Source organism: Xenopus tropicalis, chromosome 10, assembly GCF_000004195.4.
Source record: "Xenopus tropicalis strain Nigerian chromosome 10, UCB_Xtro_10.0, whole genome shotgun sequence".
In the NCBI taxonomy this organism is placed as follows: Eukaryota; Metazoa; Chordata; class Amphibia; order Anura; family Pipidae; genus Xenopus; species Xenopus tropicalis.
This window is the reverse complement of record NC_030686.2, coordinates 14,378,165-14,402,786: the sequence shown is the minus strand read 5'-3', so window position 1 is coordinate 14,402,786 and position 24,622 is coordinate 14,378,165. Positions and strand designations below refer to the sequence as shown.

Here is a 24,622-nt window from a genome sequence, read left to right as displayed (position 1 = left end):
AATATGTCATTTTGAATATACTATGGACATTATGCCACAGCATGGACAAAACTTGCCCAAGTAAGACATAGCAATATAAAAAAATACCTTAACTACAATGGATGAGTAAATGGTAACCATTGACTGGTTACTGTACTGGGGAAAGGTTCCCCATGTTACTGTAACACCCATTTACTTATGCCAGGGTGCAGCAGCCCATAGAAATCAGATTAGATTTCATCGGCCTACTACAGTTAGAGCAGTGGAAAGAAATAGTTAAGATGCCACTGAAGTACCCAAGAAGCCTGTATATAAAGCCATACCCAACTCAATGTATTTCATATAAACCCCAATGGGACAAGAACTTGCACACAGCAGATGAGTAGTTTATTTGTTGCAGCAAGTGTACACAGATCATGTCCATCTAGCACAGAACCGTAGAAATTATATGACAAACACCCAAACCGTACACATTGTATTAAAGTAACTTCATTCTTATGGGAAATCCTATCCCAATATATATATATATTTATATATATATAAAAAATAATTTTTATAATTGTGTTTATTGAGAAAATAATGGGTCATTCTCAGTAAATGGTATCTAGTAATGGGTGGAAACAGGGGTGCACAGCTTCTAACAAGCAGAACACGGGGGGGGGGGGGGGGGGGTAAGGGTTTCTGCTGTGGAGGTAATGTGGGTACATGTTGTACCAGGACTAGTTGGCAGGTATTGGGAGTAGGGCTAAAACAGTGATAAACTGGAGGTATGTGCCCTGCCACCAGTGGTGCTATTCTAAAGGCTACATATCAGACACAATAATATACAGGAGTCACAGAGTATTCTTTTTTTTTTTTTAAAGGGGTACAGAACATCACACCTTTTTAAAACACCATCGCTGAAGTGTCAGTCTCAGAGGAGCAGATAAACTGTGCATATTGCTCAGAAATGTAACCATTTTAGGTCAATGTGTTCAAAAGGAAACAAATATAACCTTTTCTGCTTTTGGCATTGACCTTAATTTCTTTGCTGTGTAGAGATACGAGTACGACCCTTGGTCCTGTAACGGAGAAACATTCCTAACAGCCTGTAAATTAAAGGTGATCGGTCACGCCAAATGTCCCCGGTGTCTGTACATGAGCTTGCTGTGCATACAATTCAGTTATCAACTGTGTACATTTCTGGCGTAAAGTGACCGCTCTACTCTGTGTCCACATTCTCCACAAGTACAAAGACACCACAATAGACCAGACCAAAGGCACAGGAAGTCCATATAAGTTCCAAAGTCGGTTCCACTTTGGCATTCCTGCTTGTATCACCATCCAACATCGTGGTCTTTTCTTCAGCCAGAAGGCGAGTAAGGAGAGCTGTTATGGTAGTTGTAGTCAGGACAGACTTTTTGCACCAGCCTGTAATCAGTGGTGTAAAAGGAGACATAAACACAAACAATCTTGAATGGATGAGAGCAGGTCCAGGAGACCCGACTGTGAGTTTGCTGCTGATGACAAGTTTTTGACGGGTCATGGGGGCACAGACCTGTTTTAATTGCCTTATCCACCTTTTCAAATTCAACCCTGCAGTTGAAGATCTTGGATTCCTTCGCTTCAACATACATTTGCTGCTCCAGGTCAAAGTCAAGAATTTTGGATGGTGGGACAAGGCTTACGGACACATTACCATGCCCGGTGGAGTTGTGTCGGAAGTACACGCTAAAAGACCCATTTCCGTGGTCAACCACTTTCCCAGTAATAAGGAGGTTGAGTTTCACGGTCTTGATATTAGAGTAGAAGTCCCCCCAACCAAAGACTTTTTTTGCTCGCCCGGTTGACCTCAGAACCGATTGCCGTTTACTCCTGGATGGTACCGGGGGTTCTTGATTTTGACCCAACTCTGAAAGACTGCTTAGAACATCCCAGAACTCAGGGGAGTTTGAAAGAAGTTGGAGAACAGTGGAATTCTGGGTGCTTGAGAAGCGAGATCGAGAAGACGAAGACGAAGGGGGTTTTCTCCTGGATATTCTATTTCTTGGATGGGGTTTAGACTCTGGCTGGTCTTCATCATCTGGATCACTGGAGGAATCTTCCTGGCCACATATTACCTGCAGGACAGATATATTGTAAACTGTGAATATTGGGAAAATTGACATTTATTTGTACGGAAATAAGAACATGAATATATAACTACAGATTTGTTCATGTCTCCCTTTTGCCCCAATCCTTTCTCTCCATGTTTTCTCTTATTCTTCCTAAAGCTGCTCTCATTAAACATCCTCTCACCTGAAAGCACCAGCTGTAGCAGATGCTGTGACTGATCATTAGTGGTACTGAGTACTAATCAGTATGACAAGTTTAATGAGAGCGGAAATTCATTGTGGCATATGCCCTTCACTGCCCCAGGTCAAAGATTCAATAAAGCTGGCCATACACATAGCAATCTTTCTCTCCTTAACAAGCAATTTCAGTGCAATCCGACAAATCCATCAAATGATCGGAAGGTTAGTGGGCACTGAATGATTCTACATCTAGTGATTTTTCATCAGAAAACCGATCGGGCAGGTTTGAAAATTTTTGTTGTTGACAATAAAAATGTATCTATTGTCCAATCGTTTGCAAGGTCAAGCAGGCAGCTGCCCACAGTTTCCCGAGCTTTAAAGTAGGGATGCACCGTACCCACTTTTTTGGGTTCAGCCGAACCCCCGAACCCACCCTGAAGGATTCGGGTTAATCCCAAACTGAATCTGGGATTCAGTGCATCCCTACTTTAAAGGGATACTGTTGTGATTTTTATGGGGTACTTTTTATTTTTAAATTACATTGTTTACATAGCAAATAATTCACTCTGCCATTTAACATTGTGTTCTTGAACCAACAAATGTATTTGTAGCTGTAATATTGGTGTGTAGGCGCCATCTCAGTGCATTGTGCCTGAGTCTGAGCTTTCAGCCAGCGCTACACATTAGAACTGCTTTCAGCTAACCTATTGTTTCTCCTACTCCCATGTAACTGGAGGAGTCCCAAGCCGGACTTGGATTTCCTACTATTGAGTGCTATTCTGATACCTACTGGGAGCTGCTATCTTGCTCCCTTCCCATTGTTCTGCTGATTGGCTGCTGGAAGGGGCAGTGCAGCAGTAAAGTGTACCTGAAGTTTATCAGAGCACAGGTCACATGGCTGTGGCACCCTGGGAAATGAAGAATATGTTTGTGTTTTTGTAAAACAGATTTGAATGCTGTATTCTGCTGGAGAAGTTCTATTAACTGATGCGATTTGAAAAAACACATGTTTTGCCATGACAGTAATGCTTTAACCTGCTGATAATGCTTGAAATTGGTCATCAAAATGGTCATTGATGGATAAACCTTACTTTTAAATGATCATTTCAAGTAAAGCTTGGTTGTACAATAAAGAAAAGATCTTTTAGAATTCTACACATGTATGGCCAGCTCAACACTAATATTTACTAGAATTATCCAATAGAGGCTCACACACACACAATCCCAACATTCGGTCATGATACACAGTAATGATGAGCAGCAATAACACTATTTCGGCAATTACACAAAGGAATTAAAAAATTAGTATCATACAGTTTTGATACACAACATGAATACACGTTCATGTTCACCCAGAACACAAACCAAGAATGTTTGCACACTAATACCCAAATTGAATACACAGTTTTGAAAGAAAGATGGAGAGTAACAATGGCTGCAAAATGCTCACACAATTAAGCAATTTGGAGGAAGCACAGATGGATAAACATCAGCCCACAGTGAATAAACAAATGCATGGATATCTATAATTATTATACAATGCACATACAAGTATAGAATGCTTTATTTATTACAGTACGAAGATGAACCTCATGAAGAGTCGGGCTGCCGTTGGCATTAGTGATACCGGAGGCAAGTTCGGATGTATGAGGGCCCATTATTATTTTATTGTTACTGTTGCCAGTTTGTTTTATTATACACCAGGGATGTCCAATCTGCAGCCTTCCAGCATTTTGTTGAACTACAAGTACCAGTATGCTGGAAATTGTATATCCACAATGACTTAAGGGCAAGAGTCTGTTCTGTTCCTATTATGCATTCTATAGCAAAGCCAAAATACTATTATCCCACTGCTACTATAGGCATCATCTCTCCCTACTATACCTGCTATCCCACAGCCCCAGTCCCTTCCCAGAGGCTATTATCCCCCCACTGCTACTATAGGCACCATCTCTCCCTACTATACCTGCTATCCCACAGCCCCAGTCCCTTCCCAGAGGCTATTATCCCCCCACTGCTACTATAGGCACCATCTCTCCCTACTATACCTGCTATCCCACAGCCCCAGTCCCTTCCCAGAGGCTATTATCCCCCCACTGCTACTATAGGCACCACCTCTCCCTACTATACCTGCTATCCCACAGCCACAGTCCCTTCCCGGAGGCTATTATCCCCCCACTGCTACTATAGGCACCACCTCTCCCTACTATACCTGCTATCCCACAGCCCCAGTCCCTTCCAAGAGGCTATTATCCCCCCACTGCTACTATAGGCACCGTCTCTCCCTACTATACCTGCTATCCCACAGCCCCAGTCCCTTCCCAGAGGCTATTATCCCCCCACTGCTACCATAGGCACCATCTCTCCCTACTATACCTGCTATCCCACAGCCCCAGTCCCTTCCCAGAGGCTATTATCCCCCCACTGCTACTATAGGCACCATCTCTCCCTACTATACCTGCTATCCCACAGCCCCAGTCCCTTCCCAGAGGCTATTATCCCCCCACTGCTACTATAGGCACCATCTCTCCCTACTATACCTGCTATCCCACAGCCCCAGTCCCTTCCCAGAGGCTATTATCCCCCCACTGCTACTATAGGCACCATCTCTCCCTACTATACCTGCTATCCCACAGCCCCAGTCCCTTCCCAGAGGCTATTATCCCTCCACTGTTACTATAGGCACCATCTCTCCCTACTATACCTGCTATCCCACAGCCCCAGTCCCTTCCCAGAGGCTATTATCCCCCCTCCCCCACTGCTACTATAGGCACAATCTCTCCCTACTATACCTGCTATCCCACAGCCACAGTCCCTTCCCAGAGGCTATTATCCCCCCTCCCCCACTGCTACTATAGGCACCATCTCTCCCTACTATACCTGCTATCCCACAGCCACAGTCTCTTCCCAGAGGCTATTATCCCCCCTTCCCCCACTGCTACTATAGGCACAATCTCTCCCTACTATACCTGCTATCCCACAGCCCCAGTCCCTTCCCAGAGGCTATTATCCCCCACTGCTACTATAGGCACCCTCTCTCCCTACTATACCTGCTATCCCACAGCCCAGTCCCTTCCCAGAGGCTATTATCCCCCACTGCTACTATAGGCACCATCTCTCCCTACTATACCTGCTATCCCACAGCCCCAGTCCCTTCCCAGAGGCTATTAACCTCCCCCCACTGCTACTATAGGCACCATCTCTCCCTACTATACCTGCTATCCCACAGCCCCAGTCCCTTCCCAGAGGCTATTAACCTCCCCCCCACTGCTACTATAGGCACTATCTCTCCCTACTATACCTGCTATCCCACAGCCACAGTCCCTTCCCAGAGGCTATTATCCCCCCACTGCTACTATAGGCACAATCTCTCCCTACTATACCTGCTATCCCACAGCCCCAGTCCCTTTCCAGAGGCTATTATCCCCCACTGCTACTATAGGCACCATCTCTCCCTACTATACCTGCTATCCCACAGCCCCAGTCCCTTTCCAGAGGCTATTATCCCCCACTGCTACTATAGGCACCATCTCTCCCTACTATACCTGCTATCCCACAGCCCCAGTCCCTTCCCAGAGGCTATTATCCCCCCACTGCTACTATAGGCACCATCTCTCCCTACTATACCTGCTATCCCACAGCCCCAGTCCCTTCCCAGAGGCTATTATCCCCCCACTGCTAGTATAGGCACCATCTCTCCCTACTATACCTGCTATCCCACAGTCACAGTCCCTTCCCAGAGGCTATTATCCCCCCACTGCTACTATAGGCACCATCTCTCCCTACTATACCTGCTATCCCACAGTCACAGTCCCTTCCCAGAGGCTATTATCCCACTGCTACTATAGGCACCATCTCTCCCTACTATACCTGCTATCCCACAGCCCCAGTCCCTTCCCAGAGGCTATTATCCCCCCACTGCTACTATAGGCACCATCTCTCCCTACTATACCTGCTATCCCACAGCCCCAGTCCCTTCCCAGAGGCTATTATCCCCCCACTGCTACTATAGGTACCATCTCCCCCTACTATACCTGCTATCCCACAGCCCCAGTCCCTTCCCAGAGGCTATTATCCCCCCACTGCTACTATAGGTACCATCTCTCCCTACTATACCTGCTATCCCACAGCCCCAGTCCCTTCCCAGAGGCTATTATCCCCCCACTGCTACTATAGGTACCATCTCCCCCTACTATACCTGCTATCCCACAGCCCCAGTCCCTTCCCAGAGGCTATTATCCCCCCACTGCTACTATAGGCACCATCTCTCCCTACTATACCTGCTATCCCACAGCCCCAGTCCCTTCCCAGAGGCTATTATCCCTCCACTGTTACTATAGGCACCATCTCTCCCTACTATACCTGCTATCCCACAGTCACAGTCCCTTCCCAGAGGCTATTATCCCCCCTCCCCCACTGCTACTATAGGCACAATCTCTCCCTACTATACCTGCTATCCCACAGTCACAGTCCCTTCCCAGAGGCTATTATCCCCCCTCCCCCACTGCTACTATAGGCACCATCTCTCCCTACTATACCTGCTATCCCACAGCCACAGTCTCTTCCCAGAGGCTATTATCCCCCCTCCCCCACTGCTACTATAGGCACCATCTCTCCCTACTATACCTGCTATCCCACAGCCCCAGTCCCTTCCCAGAGGCTATTATCCCCCCACTGCTACTATAGGCACCATCTCTCCCTACTATACCTGCTATCCCACAGCCCCAGTCCCTTCCCAGAGGCTATTATCCCCCACTGCTACTATAGGCACCATCTCTCCCTACTATACCTGCTATCCCACAGCCCCAGTCCCTTCCCAGAGGCTATTAACCTCCCCCCCACTGCTACTATAGGCACCATCTCTCCCTACTATACCTGCTATCCCACAGCCACAGTCCCTTCCCAGAGGCTATTATCCCCCCACTGCTACTATAGGCACTATCTCTCCCTACTATACCTGCTATCCCACAGCCACAGTCCGTCCCTTCCCAGAGGCTATTATCCCCCCTCCCCCACTGCTACTATAGGCACCATCTCTCCCTACTATACCTGCTATCCCACAGCCCCAGTCCCTTCCCAGAGGCTATTAACCTCCCCCCCACTGCTACTATAGGCACCATCTCTCCCTACTATACCTGCTATCCCACAGCCACAGTCCCTTCCCAGAGGCTATTATCCCCCCACTGCTACTATAGGCACTATCTCTCCCTACTATACCTGCTATCCCACACCCACAGTCCCTTCCCAGAGGCTATTATCCCCCCACTGCTACTATAGGCACCATCTCTCCCTACTATACCTGCTATCCCACAGTCACAGTCCCTTCCCAGAGGCTATTATCCCCCCACTGCTACTATAGGCACCATCTCTCCCTACTATACCTGCTATCCCACAGTCACAGTCCCTTCCCAGAGGCTATTATCCCCCCACTGCTACTATAGGCACCATCTCTCCCTACTATACCTGCTATCCCACAGTCACAGTCCCTTCCCAGAGGCTATTATCCCCCCACTGCTACTAAAGGCACCATCTCTCCCTACTATACCTGCTATCCCACAGTCACAGTCCCTTCCCAGAGGCTATTATCCCACTGCTACTATAGGCACCATCTCTCCATACTATACCTGCTATCCCACAGTCACAGTCCCTTCCCAGAGGCTATTATCCCACTGCTACTATAGGCACCATCTCTCCCTACTATACCTGCTATCCCACAGCCCCAGTCCCTTCCCAGAGGCTATTAACCTCCCCCCCACTGCTACTATAGGCACCATCTCTCCCTACTATACCTGCTATCCCACAGCCCCAGTCCCTTCCCAGAGGCTATTAACCTCCCCCCCACTGCTACTATAGGCACCATCTCTCCCTACTATACCTGCTATCCCACAGCCCCAGTCCCTTCCCAGAGGCTATTAACCTCCCCCCCACTGCTACTATAGGCACAATCTCTCCCTACTATATCTGCTATCCCACAGCCACAGTCTGTCCCTTCCCAGAGGCTATTATCCCCCCTCCCCCACTGCTACTATAGGCACCATCTCTCCCTACTATACCTGCTATCCCACAGCCCCAGTCCCTTCCCAGAGGCTATTAACCTCCCCCCCACTGCTACTATAGGCACTATCTCTCCCTACTATACCTGCTATCCCACAGCCACAGTCCCTTCCCAGAGGCTATTATCCCCCCACTGCTACTATAGGCACCATCTCTCCCTACTATACCTGCTATCCCACAGCCCCAGTCCCTTCCCAGAGGCTATTATCCCCCCACTGCTACTATAGGCACCATCTCTCCCTACTATACCTGCTATCCCACAGCCCCAGTCCCTTCCCAGAGGCTATTATCCCCCCACTGCTACTATAGGCACCATCTCTCCCTACTATACCTGCTATCCCACAGCCACAGTCCCTTCCCAGAGGCTATTATCCCCCCACTGCTACTATAGGCACCATCTCTCCCTACTATACCTGCTATCCCACAGCCCCAGTCCCTTCCCAGAGGCTATTATCCCCCCACTGCTACTATAGGCACCATCTCTCCCTACTATACCTGCTATCCCACAGCCCCAGTCCCTTCCCAGAGGCTATTATCCCCCCACTGCTACTATAGGCACCATCTCTCCCTACTATACCTGCTATCCCACAGCCCCAGTCCCTTCCCAGAGGCTATTATCCCCCCACTGCTACTATAGGCACCATCTCTCCCTACTATACCTGCTATCCCACAGCCCCAGTCCCTTCCCAGAGGCTATTATCCCCACTGCTACTATAGGCACCATCTCTCCCTACTATACCTGCTATCCCACAGCCCCAGTCCCTTCCCAGAGGCTATTATCCCCCCACTGCTACTATAGGCACCATCTCTCCCTACTATACCTGCTATCCCACAGCCCCAGTCCCTTCCCAGAGGCTATTATCCCCCCACTGCTACTATAGGCACCATCTCTCCCTACTATACCTGCTATCCCACAGCCCCAGTCCCTTCCCAGAGGCTATTATCCCCACTGCTACTATAGGCACCATCTCTCCCTACTATACCTGCTATCCCACAGCCCCAGTCCCTTCCCAGAGGCTATTAACCTCCCCCCACTGCTACTATAGGCACTATCTCTCCCTACTATACCTGCTATCCCACAGCCACAGTCCCTTCCCAGAGGCTATTATCCCCCCACTGCTACTATAGGCACCATCTCTCCCTACTATACCTGCTATCCCACAGCCCCAGTCCCTTCCCAGAGGCTATTATCCCTCCACTGCTACTATAGGCACCATCTCTCCCTACTATACCTGCTATCCCTCAGCCCCAGTCCCTTCCCAGAGGCTATTATCCCTCCACTGCTACTATAGGCACCATCTCTCCCTACTATACCTGCTATCCCACAGCCCCAGTCCCTTCCCAGAGGCTATTATCCCTCCACTGCTACTATAGGCACCATCTCTCCCTACTATACCTGCTATCCCTCAGCCACAGTCCCTTCCCAGAGGCTATTATCCCCCCACTGCTACTATAGGCACCATCTCTCCCTACTATACCTGCTATCCCACAGCCCCAGTCCCTTCCCAGAGGCTATTATCCCCCCACTGCTACTATAGGCACCATCTCTCCCTACTATACCTGCTATCCCACAGCCCCAGTCCCTTCCCAGAGGCTATTATCCCCCCACTGCTACTATAGGCACCATCTCTCCCTACTATACCTGCTATCCCACAGCCCCAGTCCCTTCCCAGAGGCTATTATCCCCCCACTGCTACTATAGGCACCATCTCTCCCTACTATACCTGCTATCCCACAGCCCCAGTCCCTTCCCAGAGGCTATTATCCCCACTGCTACTATAGGCACCATCTCCCCCTACTATACCTGCTATCCCACAGCCCCAGTCCCTTCCCAGAGGCTATTATCCCCCCACTGCTTCTATAGGCACCATCTCTCCCTACTATACCTGCTATCCCACAGCCCCAGTCCCTTCCCAGAGGCTATTATCCCCCCACTGCTACTATAGGCACCATCTCTCCCTACTATACCTGCTATCCCACAGCCCCAGTCCCTTCCCAGAGGCTATTATCCCCACTGCTACTATAGGCACCATCTCTCCCTACTATACCTGCTATCCCACAGCCACAGTCCCTTCCCAGAGGCTATTATCCCTCCACTGTTACTACTGTATAGGTACCATCTCACCTACTATCAGTGTAGGTACTGCACACAATTCTCACATATCACGTGGCCTGGTTTAGCAAATCTTAAGCTGATGGTTTGAATTCCAAAGTAATTATGTATACTCTACACATGCCATATTCAAGGCAGCGGCACAGTATTTGATGTTACATTGTGAATATAAACAATGGGAAATAATAATAAAAGTTACAAAGTTAGTACCAGATTTAGTAAATAACGCCAATCAGTAGAAAGCATTTAGTTGTCACCTGTATGAAATATCTAATAGGATTATATGGATTACTAGACCTGGCATAAATTTTGAAACTTTTATTGCATTATTTCAATAAAAATGTGTTTTATTCTAGAGACATGGATTCAGTATAAAGATATATGGTCTGGAGGGCTATCATCTCAGATGAAACAGGAAAGAACAGATTGTCTCATATAGCAGTGTGGAATGGGTTAATACTAAAGGAGAAGGTATAACCATGGAGACAAAGAGGGGGTGAGGGGGGTGCTGGAAAAATTAGCTCGGCCCATTGGGAGTTGAATAGAGTAAGCTACACTCGCAGGTGGTAAACAACAGGGCCTTCACAACTGCACACCATATACAACTGCAGTAACACACTGATAAGGATAATACAGACTGGCAACTGTTAGCCTTCCTATCCCTGTTTGGTATCAGGGAACATTTCTACGGAATGGGCCAGTAGAAAACCAACCAGATATTACACAGCAAATGGCATATTATATATCACAAGCCTACAAAATAACACATATATTCAGCAGTGATAGGTAGATTTGCAGCTTTTCCTGAACACTGCCTTTTCTGTGTTTTTCAGAGTAGCATAGTACAGTTTATCTGACCCACATACCCTAAGGGGCTGATTTACTTACCCACGAACGGGTCGAATGGAGTCCGATTGCGTTTTTTTCGTAATGATCGGTATTTTGCGATTTTTTCGTATGTTTTGCGATTTTTTCGGATTCTTTACGAATTTTTCGTTACCAATACGATTTTTGCGTAAAAACGCGAGTTTTCCTATCCATTACGAAAGTTGCGTAAAAAGTTGCGCATTTTTCGTAGCGTTAAAACTTACGCGAAAAATGCGCAACTTTTCGCGTAAGTTTTAACGCTACGAAAAATGCGCAACTTTTTACGCAACTTTCGTAATGGATACGAAAAACTCGCGTTTTTACGCAAAAATCGTATTGGTAACGAAAAATTCGTACAGAATCCGAAAAAATCGCAAAACATACGAAAAAGTCGCAAAATGTTCGTTTTCAAGTCGGAACTTTTCCAATTCGGGTCGGATTCGTGGGTTAGTAAATCAGCCCCATAGAATGAGCAAAAAATAAGAAATCAGTGCCGGTCTTTGGAAAACAGATTTCATGCAAAATAATCAGGTCTCTAGTGAGCCCCAGATAAACAAGACATCAAATGGAATAATAACCACAGAGTTGGCACCTTTTTTTCTGAAGCAAATACCGACCCATCCTTATTAATAACATCGGCACCAGGTATCATTTTTACTGGCTAGGTTGGTACAATACTGACCAGGCTGCAACCCTGACAACCAAGGTACCAGGAATCTTACTATAGCAAATAGTAGTTAAAGAAGTTTTAAAAATGACTGTGCCGTGCCATCCTCCTTTTAGATTGTAAGCTCTTTTGGGCAGGGCCCTCTTCACCCCTTTAGCAGTTGCTTTATATGTTATGCTGTATGTTTAATGCATAAACCTATTTATTGTACAACTCTGTGGAATATGTTGGTGCTTTATAAAAACATGTTAATAATAACAATAATAATAATAATAACTGATTATTGGTTGCTATGGGTGACTGCAATGGCACGTTTCAGCACCTACGTTAATAATTCAGCCACCTTGCCCCCTCTCTCTCTCCTCCCCTTACATACCCCTGTGTGTGATGGTTTGTAGATCTGTCACAATAATCAATCATTGACTGCTGTCTTTTAATGACGGGAGCGCACCATCACTCATAGGGGTGGTATCTCCGTCCCTATTCCTGGCCGTCCTGCTAATCCAACTCACTTATCCTTTGTCTGTGTGATTTTTTTTTTGTTAAAGACTGAAAAGAGCTTATTTGCTTCCAGACAAAAAGACACTTTCCAACAGGGAAGCCTTGAGAAAAGGTTTCAAAGAAAAGTATGTAAGTTACAAGAATTCAATCCAATATATAAAGCAGATTTCCCTTTGATCCATTCAGTTCTACTGGGCTGAGGTTGCCTGCTATTTCTTAGGAAAACTTCTTTTTTACTCAATATTTCTACAATGTATACAAGATATATGTATTAAATGCATTCTTTCAACTGTCCCTATTTAGGTGGGACAGCGACCCTTTCTAGACAAAACAGGGGAGGGGCTTATTAGAAAGAGAACATAAATTAGGGCATGTCCAGTTTAACTGGGTCTAGAGTGGGTGGATTGAGGGGTTGTGGTCTAAGACGTCATCATTTACCAGTTGGTAATTGTTGAGAGTTATTGCCCCCTGGGCGGTATTTCACCATTTTAGCCACGCCCTGTTATGCCCTGGCCACTCCCCTGATCACACCCTAAGTTCTGCCCAAATGCTGGGCATTCTCCAGTGGGTTATAAGCATTTTCATTTGGAGGGGTATAAAGATAATTTAAGAGTAATATATGGGGAGCAGGATTCTGGACTATTAGGTTACCAGGAGCTAAAGTAGGGTGTCTCCTTGAAAAATGGAGAGTCTGGTTTCATTGGCTTTGCCAGAAACATCCATGGTAAGCTTGGGCCAATATTATAAATTTATCGTCCTGTATTTGCCTGTAAATATAGGCTCCACCATTGTTCCCCAACACTGCACCTATCAAGTTATGCCCATATCTGTCCAAACCCTGTTCCCATCCAGTGGTGGATTTCCATCTGGGCACTTGCTCATAGTTTAAAATGGGGCCCAGCGTCTGCAAATGGGAAGAGCTTGGGGGGGTGGGGGCAGAGATGGGGTGAGGGGTGGGCACTACACAGGGCCATTGCAGAGGGCCATTGCCACCCTGGCTCCCATAAGAAAAACAGTAGATTCCTCCAGTCACCTTTGCCCACCACTTGTCTTCTTCAGTCTCTCCCTTATGTCGCTACCTCCCCTCCACACATAGAGAAAAAGCTATAGTACTTGCTATTGTTGAACCTTTTCTATATGCCCTGTTAGTTCCAGGAACTGAGGGAGGCTACTGGGGTGTTTAAGGGACAATACACTAACCAGCTGCTTAGTTCAAAGCGTAATGATTAGTAGAATAAAGAGCGCAAGCTACCATTTTGCTTAAAGACTGAACACCAGAGGGCACTGTTTCCTTTCCAAACTCTGCATGAGGTTACCTCCTTAGAGCAATGGTATAAATAAACACATGTATACATGGAAACAGAGCTCCCTGTTCAGAATCGCCTAGGCCAATCCTTTTCACAGACTACAAAAAAAAGTACTTATTAAGAAATAACTTGTACAAAAATGTCAAACTAAAATATTCAATGGATGTTGATTTAAGGAGAACTCTTTGCCTTTATACTGATTTTTTTTTTAAATTGATTTCTGTCTCTCAGGTCATGGAGAATGCTGAATGCAAAATCTAAATGCTTAGAACAAAGAAGGATCATGCAGGATTTATACATGGGTCAGTGGGCCATTTATTTGTAGCGTTTGACCCCAAAACATTGTATTTATTTGCTAATGAATGGAGCCCTCGCCCCTGGTTAAATCCTGTTGCGCCCTGCTTCATTTGCAAACTGTATTCTATTAACGATAAAAAGCCTGCTTAAAGAGACAGAAACACAAATGCAATTTTTTTGGATACATTTTACATTAGTTCTCAAACAAGAAATACCATAGAAGTGCCTAATTAAAGATCATTACCAACACTGTTGACTATGGGGACAAAGGTAGAAGTGCGGATTTGCACATTTCTAAGCAAATGTAAAGGATATAGATGTTTTAAAGGGCAACTATTCTTAAGGCACACTATGGGTAAAATCATTGGCACATTGACAACCTAGAAGGGGGGGCATAGTGCTTTATTTGCCAGAATGGCCAGTAGGCTTGGATTTTTGGGAAGGGCATGTAGGCCTGGTTCTAGGGTGGGGAATTGTTATGGGCAAAGGATTGCCACCGCTCCACTTTTGGGGATATCCGGTTCCATGTTGCCAGTTAGACCATGCAAATCTCTGCCCTCAGACCCCCACTCTGCCCAATACCTGCCCCACTGATTACCCTGCCTTCCAGGGTATCTGGTCTGGTCTGGTTTTCTAAAGGGGGCAGCAGGAACCAAGCAGGAGACATGCCAAGTCTCATTCTTGCCCAGTCCCCAATGCTGGACCCTAGTTTGCAACTAGTGGCGATGCTGGTAGCGGTGGGCCAAGCTAAGAGATTGGGAGGTGGAAATCCGCCCATATCTGCAAGGCTAAAACTGGTGAATTCAATGGCTGTTATTTACCAATGCCTATAATAACAATGAACTCATTCTCATGCTTGATCATACCCCTTGCTGGTTTATGTGTGGGGATTATAACATAACAGGAGAGCAGTGGGAGCTGATACGATAAAATGGTGCTAGCCAGAAGAATATGGCATCTTATACATGGCTAACTGTACAGCCATTAACACATTCACATAAGCTATGGTTAATAACGAATATATTCATCTGCATATCTATGTATACACCTTGGTTCAAATCCCAGTGTCAGCTCTTGTCCAACCCTCCCGGGCAGTGTTAATGCAGCCTTAAATGGTTTTTTTGATTGCTGCAAGGAAATCTGATTCCCACAGGAGAAAAGTCCTAAATAAACACTCTCTCTTCCCCTTTAACTGCTCTAAACACAGTTTGGAAATAAAATACTCTGCTGGCAACAAACTGCGGCCTACGCATGTGACGTTACCCTTCTGCACTTCTCGGAGGCTCTTAAGTCCACCTACCCACCCGAAGGATCTCATTTATACATACAGTGCCAATCCCGAGAAGGTCATTAAGTCAATGTTTGGAGACAAATATAAAGAATTATTTTTCTATAGCGGTGTACAGAGCGCTCGTTTGGCGAGGATAAGGCACAGATAACGAGACAAACTCTGCCAACTAATTGGTGTCAGGTACAGTCTGTAAAGCATAATGCACTGATCCATGCACAAATATAATAAAATATTAATACACAGTATTAACACAATAAACAGTATATTTACCAGCGGTAATAGGCATGGATAATGCTGTTTCCCAGTTGGGTCATCTATTATACAAATATATTCAGGCACGACAATACACACCTGTATGATGCACATAGGCACCCAAAGCGCACCGCACAACTGAAGAACCCGGGGTGGGTGCTTATTAATAGATACAGAGATTCCAGCTGCATTCACAGCACAATAAAACACAATCACCTACACGAATGAGGGTAGCATCTGCTGGATGGAGTTGTAAATCCGCTGAGGCACCAATAAAATGATACACTGACACACAGCAATGCAAATAGGAACCCGGCACAGTCTGATCACGTCCTGAATATCAGCGGGCGGCAGTGGGTGCTGCTTTAGGGATGATCACTGCTTGACCCAGTCCCTAAGACTGTATGGTACTGAGTACATTCAGGGACCACCTGTGTAGATGGATCTCATCCTGTGTTGTGTTGATACTGTCAGAACCATCCAACATAAAGTCTGAGCTTGTCCTGGTAAAGTACATTTAGAACCATGCTATGTCCGGACCCTTCTATATAGCATAACCTAGCTAGGTATGAGCCTGTCCTGATACTGTTAATTCAGAACCATCCTATACAGAGTAACCTATCTGATTCTGAGACCTGCCTGATACTGTTCATTCAGCACCAGTCTATAAAACATAATCAAGCTAGGTCTGATCCTTCCCTGATACCATTTATTTAGAACCATTCTATAAAACAGGGGTGCTCAACCTTTCTTACTCGTGAGCCACAGACAAATGTAAAAAGACTTGGGGAGAAACACAAGCACCATAAAAGCTCATGGAGGAGCCAAATAAGGGCTGTGATTGGCTATTAGGGGCCTCTATGCACCCTATCAGCTTACAGAGGGCTTTATTTGGTAGTAAATCTTGTTTTTATTCCACCATAACTTGCCCCCAAGTCAGGAATTCAAAAATAACTCCCTGGTTTGGGGGCAGTGAGAGCAACACCCAAGGGGTTGGGGAGCAACATGTTGCCCCTGAGCCACTGGTTGGGGAGCAACATGTTGCACACTAGCTATAAACACTGCTATAAAACATAGCCTAGCTAGGTCTGAGCCTTCCCTGATACAGTTCATTCAGAACCATTCTAGAAAACATAACCTAGCTAGGTCTGAGCCTTCCCTCATACAGTTCATTCAGAACCATTCTAGAAAACAGTGATCCCCAACCAGTAGTTCATGAGTAACATGTTGCTCCCCAACCCCTTGGATGTTGCTCCCAGGGGCCTCAAAGTAGGTGCTTATTTTTGAATTCCTGACTTGGAGGCAAGTGTTGGTTGCATAAAACCCAGTGTAAAGCCAAACAGAGTATTCTATAGGCTACCAGTCCACATAGGGGCTACCAAATAGCCAATTATAGCTCTTATTTGCACCCCCAGGAACTTTTTCCATGCTTGTGTTGCTCCGAAACACTTTTTCCATTCGAATGTGGCTCACGAGTATAAAAGGGGATCCCTGCTATAAATCATAACCAAGCTATGTTTGAGACTTCCCTGATACTGTTTATTCAGAATCATTCTATAAAATATAACCAAACTAGGTCTGAGCCTTCCCTGATAACGTTCATTCAGAACCATTCTATAAAACATAACCAAACTAGGTCTGAGCCTTCCCTGATGCCGTTCATTCAGAACCATTCTATAAAACATAACCAAACTAGGTCTGAGCCTTCCCTGATGCCGTTCATTCAGAACCATTCTATAAAACATAACCAAACTAGGACTGAGCCTTCCCTGATACCATTCATTCAGAACCATTCTATAAAACATTACCAAGCTAGGTCTGAGCCTTCCCTGATACCGTTCATTCAGAACCATTCTATAAAACATAACCAAATTAGGTCTGAGCCTTCCCTGATACCATTCATTCAGAACCATTCTATAAAACATTACCAAGCTAGGTCTGAGCCTTCCCTGATACCGTTCATTCAGAACCATTCTATAAAACATAACCAAACTAGGTCTGAGCCTTCCCTGATACCGTTCATTCAGAACCATTCTATAAAACATTACCAAGCTAGGTCTGAGCCTTCCCTGATACCGTTCATTCAGAACCATTCTATAAAACATTACCAAGCTAGGTCTGAGCCTTCCCTGATACCGTTCATTCAGAACCATTCTATAAAACATAACCAAACTAGGTCTGAGCCTTCCCTGATACCGTTCATTCAGAACCATTCTATAAAACATAACCAAACTAGGTCTGAGCCTTCCCTGATACCGTTCATTCAGAACCGTTCTATAAAACATAACCAAACTAGGTCTGAGCCTTCCCTGATACCGTTCATTCAGAACCATTCTATAAAACATAACCAAACTAGGTCTGAGCCTTCCCTGATAACGTTCATTCAGAACCATTCTATAAAACATAACCAAACTAGGTCTGAGCCTTCCCTGATACCATTCATTCAGAACCATTCTATAAAACATAACAAAACTAGGTCTGAGCCTTCCCTGATACCGTTCATTCAGAACCATTCTATAAAACATAACCAAACTAGGTCTGAGCCTTCCCTGATACCGTTCATTCAGAACAGAAAAAGCCAGTCTACTGGAGAAATACAGAGTTTTGTGTTCATGTTGCTGATAATCTGCATAAACATGATTTATTTGAGCCAGTCCTGTTTTTACCCACGTCTGGAACGTGTGACGTAATCAAGTATGGGCATTTGTAACTGACCAAAGCCTGCCTGAAACCAGCATTACTACCGCCTCGTGAGTAGTCTGGGCTTACAAGCACCAGTACCAGAATTGCCACACTTCTCCTTAGGGACTTAGGATAGTTACTGGACAATATCACACCTCTACTGGAACCCCAATGGAAAAGATGGGAATCAGGCAGACTTATGACCTATAAAGAGCACTGTTGTGTTTAAATGAAAACTCACAATGAGATCTATATATATATATATCTAAATGATGCACATCCAACCAAGGTATAAGCTACACCTTTACCTATAAATATGGTATTTTTTGCAGTTAATGTGTCCCTGGTGAACCCCAAAAGGGGGATCTTTCTGGGCGATAGCTAGTAGAAGTACTATGGGTAGGTGTGATCCGGCAATTCTCTTCCTTCTGTCTTCTGTGTGTAAAAAGCTGAACTCTAACAAGGAAGTTGGCATTTTCACCCTACTGCGCATGTGTTGGCCCCACAATTCGGAAGAAGAGGATCGTTCGCTAAGGGCTACCCCGTGGTATAAGGTAAGCGATTACAATCACTGGGGGGTGCCTTTCCTTCTCCTTTAAGGAAATACGGGTGAAAGAATGCAAATTACACTTCCCAACCATTCAACCAGAACCAGTGGGATCAATAGTATAGATTCAGACCTATAGTCAGAGCCAGAAATTCAAACTTACGTATATAGCAACATGTTGTCCCACATTTGAACTGGGTCCCTCCACCTACCCATTGACACAACCCGCCTCTGACCCCCAACAGGCAACTCAACCCACTCAGCACCACCTGCCCTGAATTAATATCCTATAAACATGAGTGAAATACTGGAAAAGAGGGAGAGAAGGTGCTCTGAATGAAGAAGAGCAAAAAATTCTACCACACTCGCACACTAATACTAGCCAATACTGGCCATTCTACAGGTACTGTGGGTTACCTAAGGTTGCCACCATCTGAAAAAGCATTCCAGCCTGGATGTAATGGGTCTGGTGATGTAAGGTGTATGGGCAGGGATGAAAGGATGGGGGTGGGGTTAAGGCAGGGATCCCCAACCTTTTTTAACCGTGCGCAACATTCAAATGTAAAAAGAGTTGGGGAGCACAAGCATGAAAAAGGTGCCTGGAGGTGCCATATAAGGGCTATGATTGGCTATTTGGTAGCCCCTATGTATACTGGCAGCCTATAGAAGGCTCTGTTTGGCTTTACACTGGGTTTTATGCAACCAAAACTTGTCTCCAAGCCAAGTATTCAAAAAATAAGCCCCTGCTTTGAGGCCACTAGGAGCAACATCCAAGGGGTTGGTGAGTTACATGTTACTCACGAGCGACTGGTTGGGGATCACTGGGTTAAGGCAAGGGGACAGATTGGGTGGTTATTGGGCAGGTAGAGTGAGGGCATAGTGAATAATAGATAAAATGGAAGCGGAGACAGAGATTTAATGTAGATTTACTAGATGGTGTTTTAGTGGATAGGCTGCTCAGTTGGGCAACCCTAGGGCTACCTGACCCATTGCAGGACTCTAGAATGGCTTCTTTTAGGGGGTAGGGATAAAAGGGAAAGGGAAGGTGATGATGCAAGGGGGCAGGCTTGGGGGGCAATAACATGGAATGGGGACTGAGGATTAATGCAAATTTACCAGGTTGTGTTTTAGCGGATAGGCTGCCCAGCTGGCAACCCTAGGGCTACTTAGCCCATTGCAGGACTCTAGAATGGGTTTCTTTTAGGGGGTAGGGATAAAATGGAAAGGGAGGGTAATGATGCAAGGGGGCAGACTGGGTGGGGATTGAGCAGGTAGGGGCAGGGCATAGTGAATCATGAATAAAATGGAAGAGGGGATTGAGGATTAATGCAGATTTAGGCTTCCCAGGTATCAGCCCCAGGGTTACCTGACCCCCTGCAGGACTCTAGAACGGCTTTTTTTAAACCCTGGTTCCCTAACCTTAAGGGTTCCGCTGCTGGGAAGGTACCAATAATAACATGGCAAAGGGTTCTGTGCAGATCTCCAGTAGAATGCTGCTAAGTACTCTGCTGACAATTGCTTGCTCTGGATTAAACAGCAGCATAATCTGTCTCTGCTAATACACAGCTGAAGCCTTTCTTCTCCCCTCTATTAGATTAAATCCTGCCAGTGTGTGTGCGCCTCCTGAGCCCACGGATTGGCTCTACCTTTCATAAATGCCCGGCACAGCAAAAACCTGCTCCTGCTGATCTCAAAGTCATTACTATTGCCCGACGCTCTCTGGTTCGGGCAGACGTTCATACAATGGTTTCTGCTGCCTGGTTGTTAGGACTACTGGAGTCCTAGCAACGATATACGAGTTTAAACTATAACATGAAGAGCTACAGAAATAATGAAGAGCAAAAAATAAATAAATAAATAATAAAGTCATTACTATTGCCCGACGCTCTCTGGTTTGGGCAGAGGTTCATACAATGGTTTCTGCTGCCTGGTTATTAGGACTACTGGAGTCCTAGCAACGATAAACGAGTTTAAACATGAAGAGCTACAGAAATAATGAAGAGCAAAAAAAAAAAAATATATATATATATATATATGTATGTATGTATATATATATATATATATATATATGAGTGTGTGTGTGTGTGTAGGTGTGTTACTATAATTATGTCATTGCACCACTTAGCTCATTAATATAAATGACCTGTTAACCCATTACAAATGTCATTCTCAGGGTGCTTTGCTGCTAGATAGAATTGACCCTTTATACTGGTTATCATAAAGACACTACACTCCCATGGGAGAGCTGAGCTGTTTATTATATGTATATGTCAACCCCTTTAGTGTATCATTAACCTTGGAAGTGCAACATATTTTTCATTTTCTATTAGTAACCCCCTTCTCCCATAGCAAGGGGTTGCCTAGAAGCTAAGAGGGAATAAGGGTTAAACTTGATGTATATATTTATTTTTGCAACCTTAGCTGCTATATAAATATATATATACAGTATATATATATATATATATATATATATAGGGACCTGAGGCTATTCTGGGACATTGCTAATGGATAATACCCCAAATCTGTAGTAATAAAAAGGGAACCTTGGGAAATAACACCCTTTCGTCGCTTTAGACTGAATTTGGGCTGAGAAATGGGGGCAGCGCCTGTAGATACAATATTTAGGACGCGCACCTGTTTTTGTGTTACAGACATAAATCTTAATGCCGTAAACCTTGATTTGAATCTAGAAGCCTAAAAGCCAACCTTCCAGAAAACCCTGATAGACCCTAGTGTAAAACTCAGCCAAATATGTTGCCATTTTACTAATTGAACATAATGAGATCTCTGTCCATCCATTCATACACAGATATGCCTCTCCATCCCCGGTGTATATACTGAGTCAGAACAGCAACAGGTAGAAAGCAGAAAACTGCCACAGCATCTCACTATCCAACACACGAGAGCAACATTTAATCCCCAAATATATCGCCTGTGCTCATAAACCTTATTTACAGTGAATTCATAGCTGACAGAAAAAGATGGCTAGATAGAGACTGATAAACCTAATCACATCATAAATAACAAGGTTAATTCATGTGATGGATTGGGCGAGAGAGGGGGGGAGACAGAGCATTTAATAGAGATGGATAGATTATAGATAAATAAATGACAGATAAAAACATATTAGACAGACACACAGATATAGATAGATGATAGATAGATAGATAGATAGATAGATAGATAGATAGATAGATAGATGATAGATAGATAGATGATAGATAGATGATAGATAGATGATAGATAGATAGATAGATAGATAGATAGATAATACATAAATAGAAAGATAAATAGATAGATAGATAGATAGATAGATAGATAGATAGATAGATTCTAAGATAGATGATTAGCTAGTTAAAACAGATAGATAGACATAGGTACTGATTAGATAGATAGATAAAACAGATATCACATAGGTACTGATTATATAGATAGATGATAGATAGATAAATAGATAGATGATACATAGATCCAAATATAGCTGGATGGATAGATAGAGAGACAGAGAGTTATAGAGATAGATAGTTCTAGAGGTAGATTAGATAGATAGATATATAATAATTGGATTAACCCATAACATAAGAATACTTAGAACATAAACAGGGGAAAGGGAGGATGTGAGTGTCGGGGTGGAGGGGACTATGATTTGAATAGAGGTGACAGGGCTCCCTGGGGGGCATAAGAACAGGGCACAGTGATACAGGGGTGGCAGAGAAATGTGGCACCTACAAGAGCACAGCTACATGTAGGGTGCCAGACAGGGGCATACCCATATAGCATTGTTGTTGGCAGGGACAGGGGGACACAGTGATACAGAAGGGGTAGTGAGAGGGGAACTGGGGGGTGAGAATTGGGCGCTGTGATGAGTGACAATAACAGTGATGATAACATCAGCTGTAACATGGGCATGGGAGAGAGACACTGTGCTACAAGGTTGGTGGCTGGGGCACTGAGCGAGGGGTGTGCAGGAAAGGTAGGGTTACATATATATACAGAGGTGAATGGCACTCAGGTACAGGGTAAGGGTGGGGTGAGACTGGGGTAGAGAGAGCAAGAGATGAGAGAGTGGGGTTAAAATCAGATAGAAAAGCCAGGGATGAGCGGAGGCAGAGCCTGCCCGTGTATATGGAAACCATGCACTCACCAGATAGATGCTCCCCTGGACCAGGAAGATGAAGCAGCATTGTGTCAGTTGCATGTTGCTCAGTCTGGCAGCGTCCACTCACCTGCCTCCAGCATCCATGTGCATCTCCAGCTCCCTGCCTGCCTGTACTGACTGCCTGTACTGACTGCCTGTACTGACTGCCTGCTGCTCAACCCTGCCTGATCTTATCACTCCCCCCTCTCACACCTTCCCCACCTCAGCCCTGTACCTCTGCCCGTCTGTCACTATCCCCCCTCCCTGTATTCCAACACTAGCCCCCTCTTATTCCACTCTCAGCTTTCTGCTTCCACTCACTTTTTACCTCTGTCTCTCACTCTTCTTCCCTGTTATTCTTCCTCCTACTCCTCCTTCTCCCAGGTATTCACCCCATGTAACCCCCAAATGTTCCTATACCCTCCCCAGACTCTAGCTGCTCTCCCCTTATTACTCTTTCCTTATTCTTCAGTTTCTCTCCCTCCCCTCAGCACTGCTTCTCTATTCACTTGTTTACTATGTTTCTATCTGAATATGCTCCGTCCCTGCCTTTAGCTGCTGCCTGTGTTACCTGCTTGCCATTCCCTGCTCCCTATGTGCCTCCTTGCACACCTTTCTCTCCTTCTCGGGCTCTCATTGGCTCTCCTCCTCTCGCTGTCTCCCACCCTCCTGCCTTGTGTCTGCTTCTCTCCTGTGCTGGGTCTGACACCCCCACCTACACACTGTCCCTCCTTTTTTTCTTTCCTTATGTCTCTCTCTTTCTCTGACCTTCTATCTCCCTCCCTTTCTCTCCTCCCCTCAGACTCTCTCCTACTGTCGCTCTAGGATTCTCTCTTCCCTGTCTATTTGCCTCACGTACTGGCATTCTCCACTCCAGACCCCCTTCTCTTTCGCTTCACTCTCTGCTTCTCCCCTGCTTTATATTCACCCTCTCTATTCACTTTCATTAACCGGCTCCCTTGCACTTTTATTTCCCCTCTCATTGCTTACTCCCCTTCTTATTTAGCCCCTGCTTGTCCTGTTAGCAGATATTCTCCTTCCCTTTCTTACCCTCACTTAAAATTCTCCTTTCTGCTTCACCCATTCTTGTAACCCCCCTTCTCTAATATTGCCCTTCCCCTTCATCTATTTCCTAATATTCTCCTGATTCCGTTCATACTGTAATCCTCTCCTGTGCTTTTCCTATTCCTCATACACTTATATTCACTTTCCACTTATATACTCTCTTCTCCTTCTGCCATCTTCAGATATTCTCCTTTCTCCATTTCCCCCCATTCGTCTTACTCTCTTATAATCATTATCTTCTTTCTTTCATTTGTAATTCTTTTCTTTACGTACCCCTTTATATTCTCCTGCTCCCACAGACCCATATTTACCCACTTCTCCCACATTTACCTCTGTGCTACTCACATTGCCTTACATTTTGGTCTTTCTAATTCCCTTATATTCAAACACTTCCATTCACTTATATTCTCACTTTCTCCTTTCCTTTATATTCTAATTACTGATATTCATCTGGCCCCATTAATTGACATGCATTGTCTCTTTTAAATTTCCCTAAATTCTGCCTTTCTCCTAACATTTCCTTATAACCTGCCTCTCCTTCCATTCTTTTATATTCTTCCTCTCCTCTAAATTAACTTGGATTCTCCTT

At 45.1% G+C, this 24,622-nt stretch overlaps 1 protein-coding gene across 1 annotated transcript; it reads right to left on the bottom strand.

The window, feature by feature from the left end:
• Positions 1-825: 825 nt before the first annotated feature.
• On the bottom strand, positions 826-23,111 carry nxph3 (neurexophilin 3). Its single transcript, NM_001103007.1, is given in 2 exon segments — positions 826-2,078; positions 22,975-23,111. Coding segments are annotated over 2 exon segments (810 nt in total). The 5' UTR covers positions 23,029-23,111; the 3' UTR covers positions 826-1,322.
• Between the last annotated feature and the right edge of the window lie 1,511 nt (positions 23,112-24,622).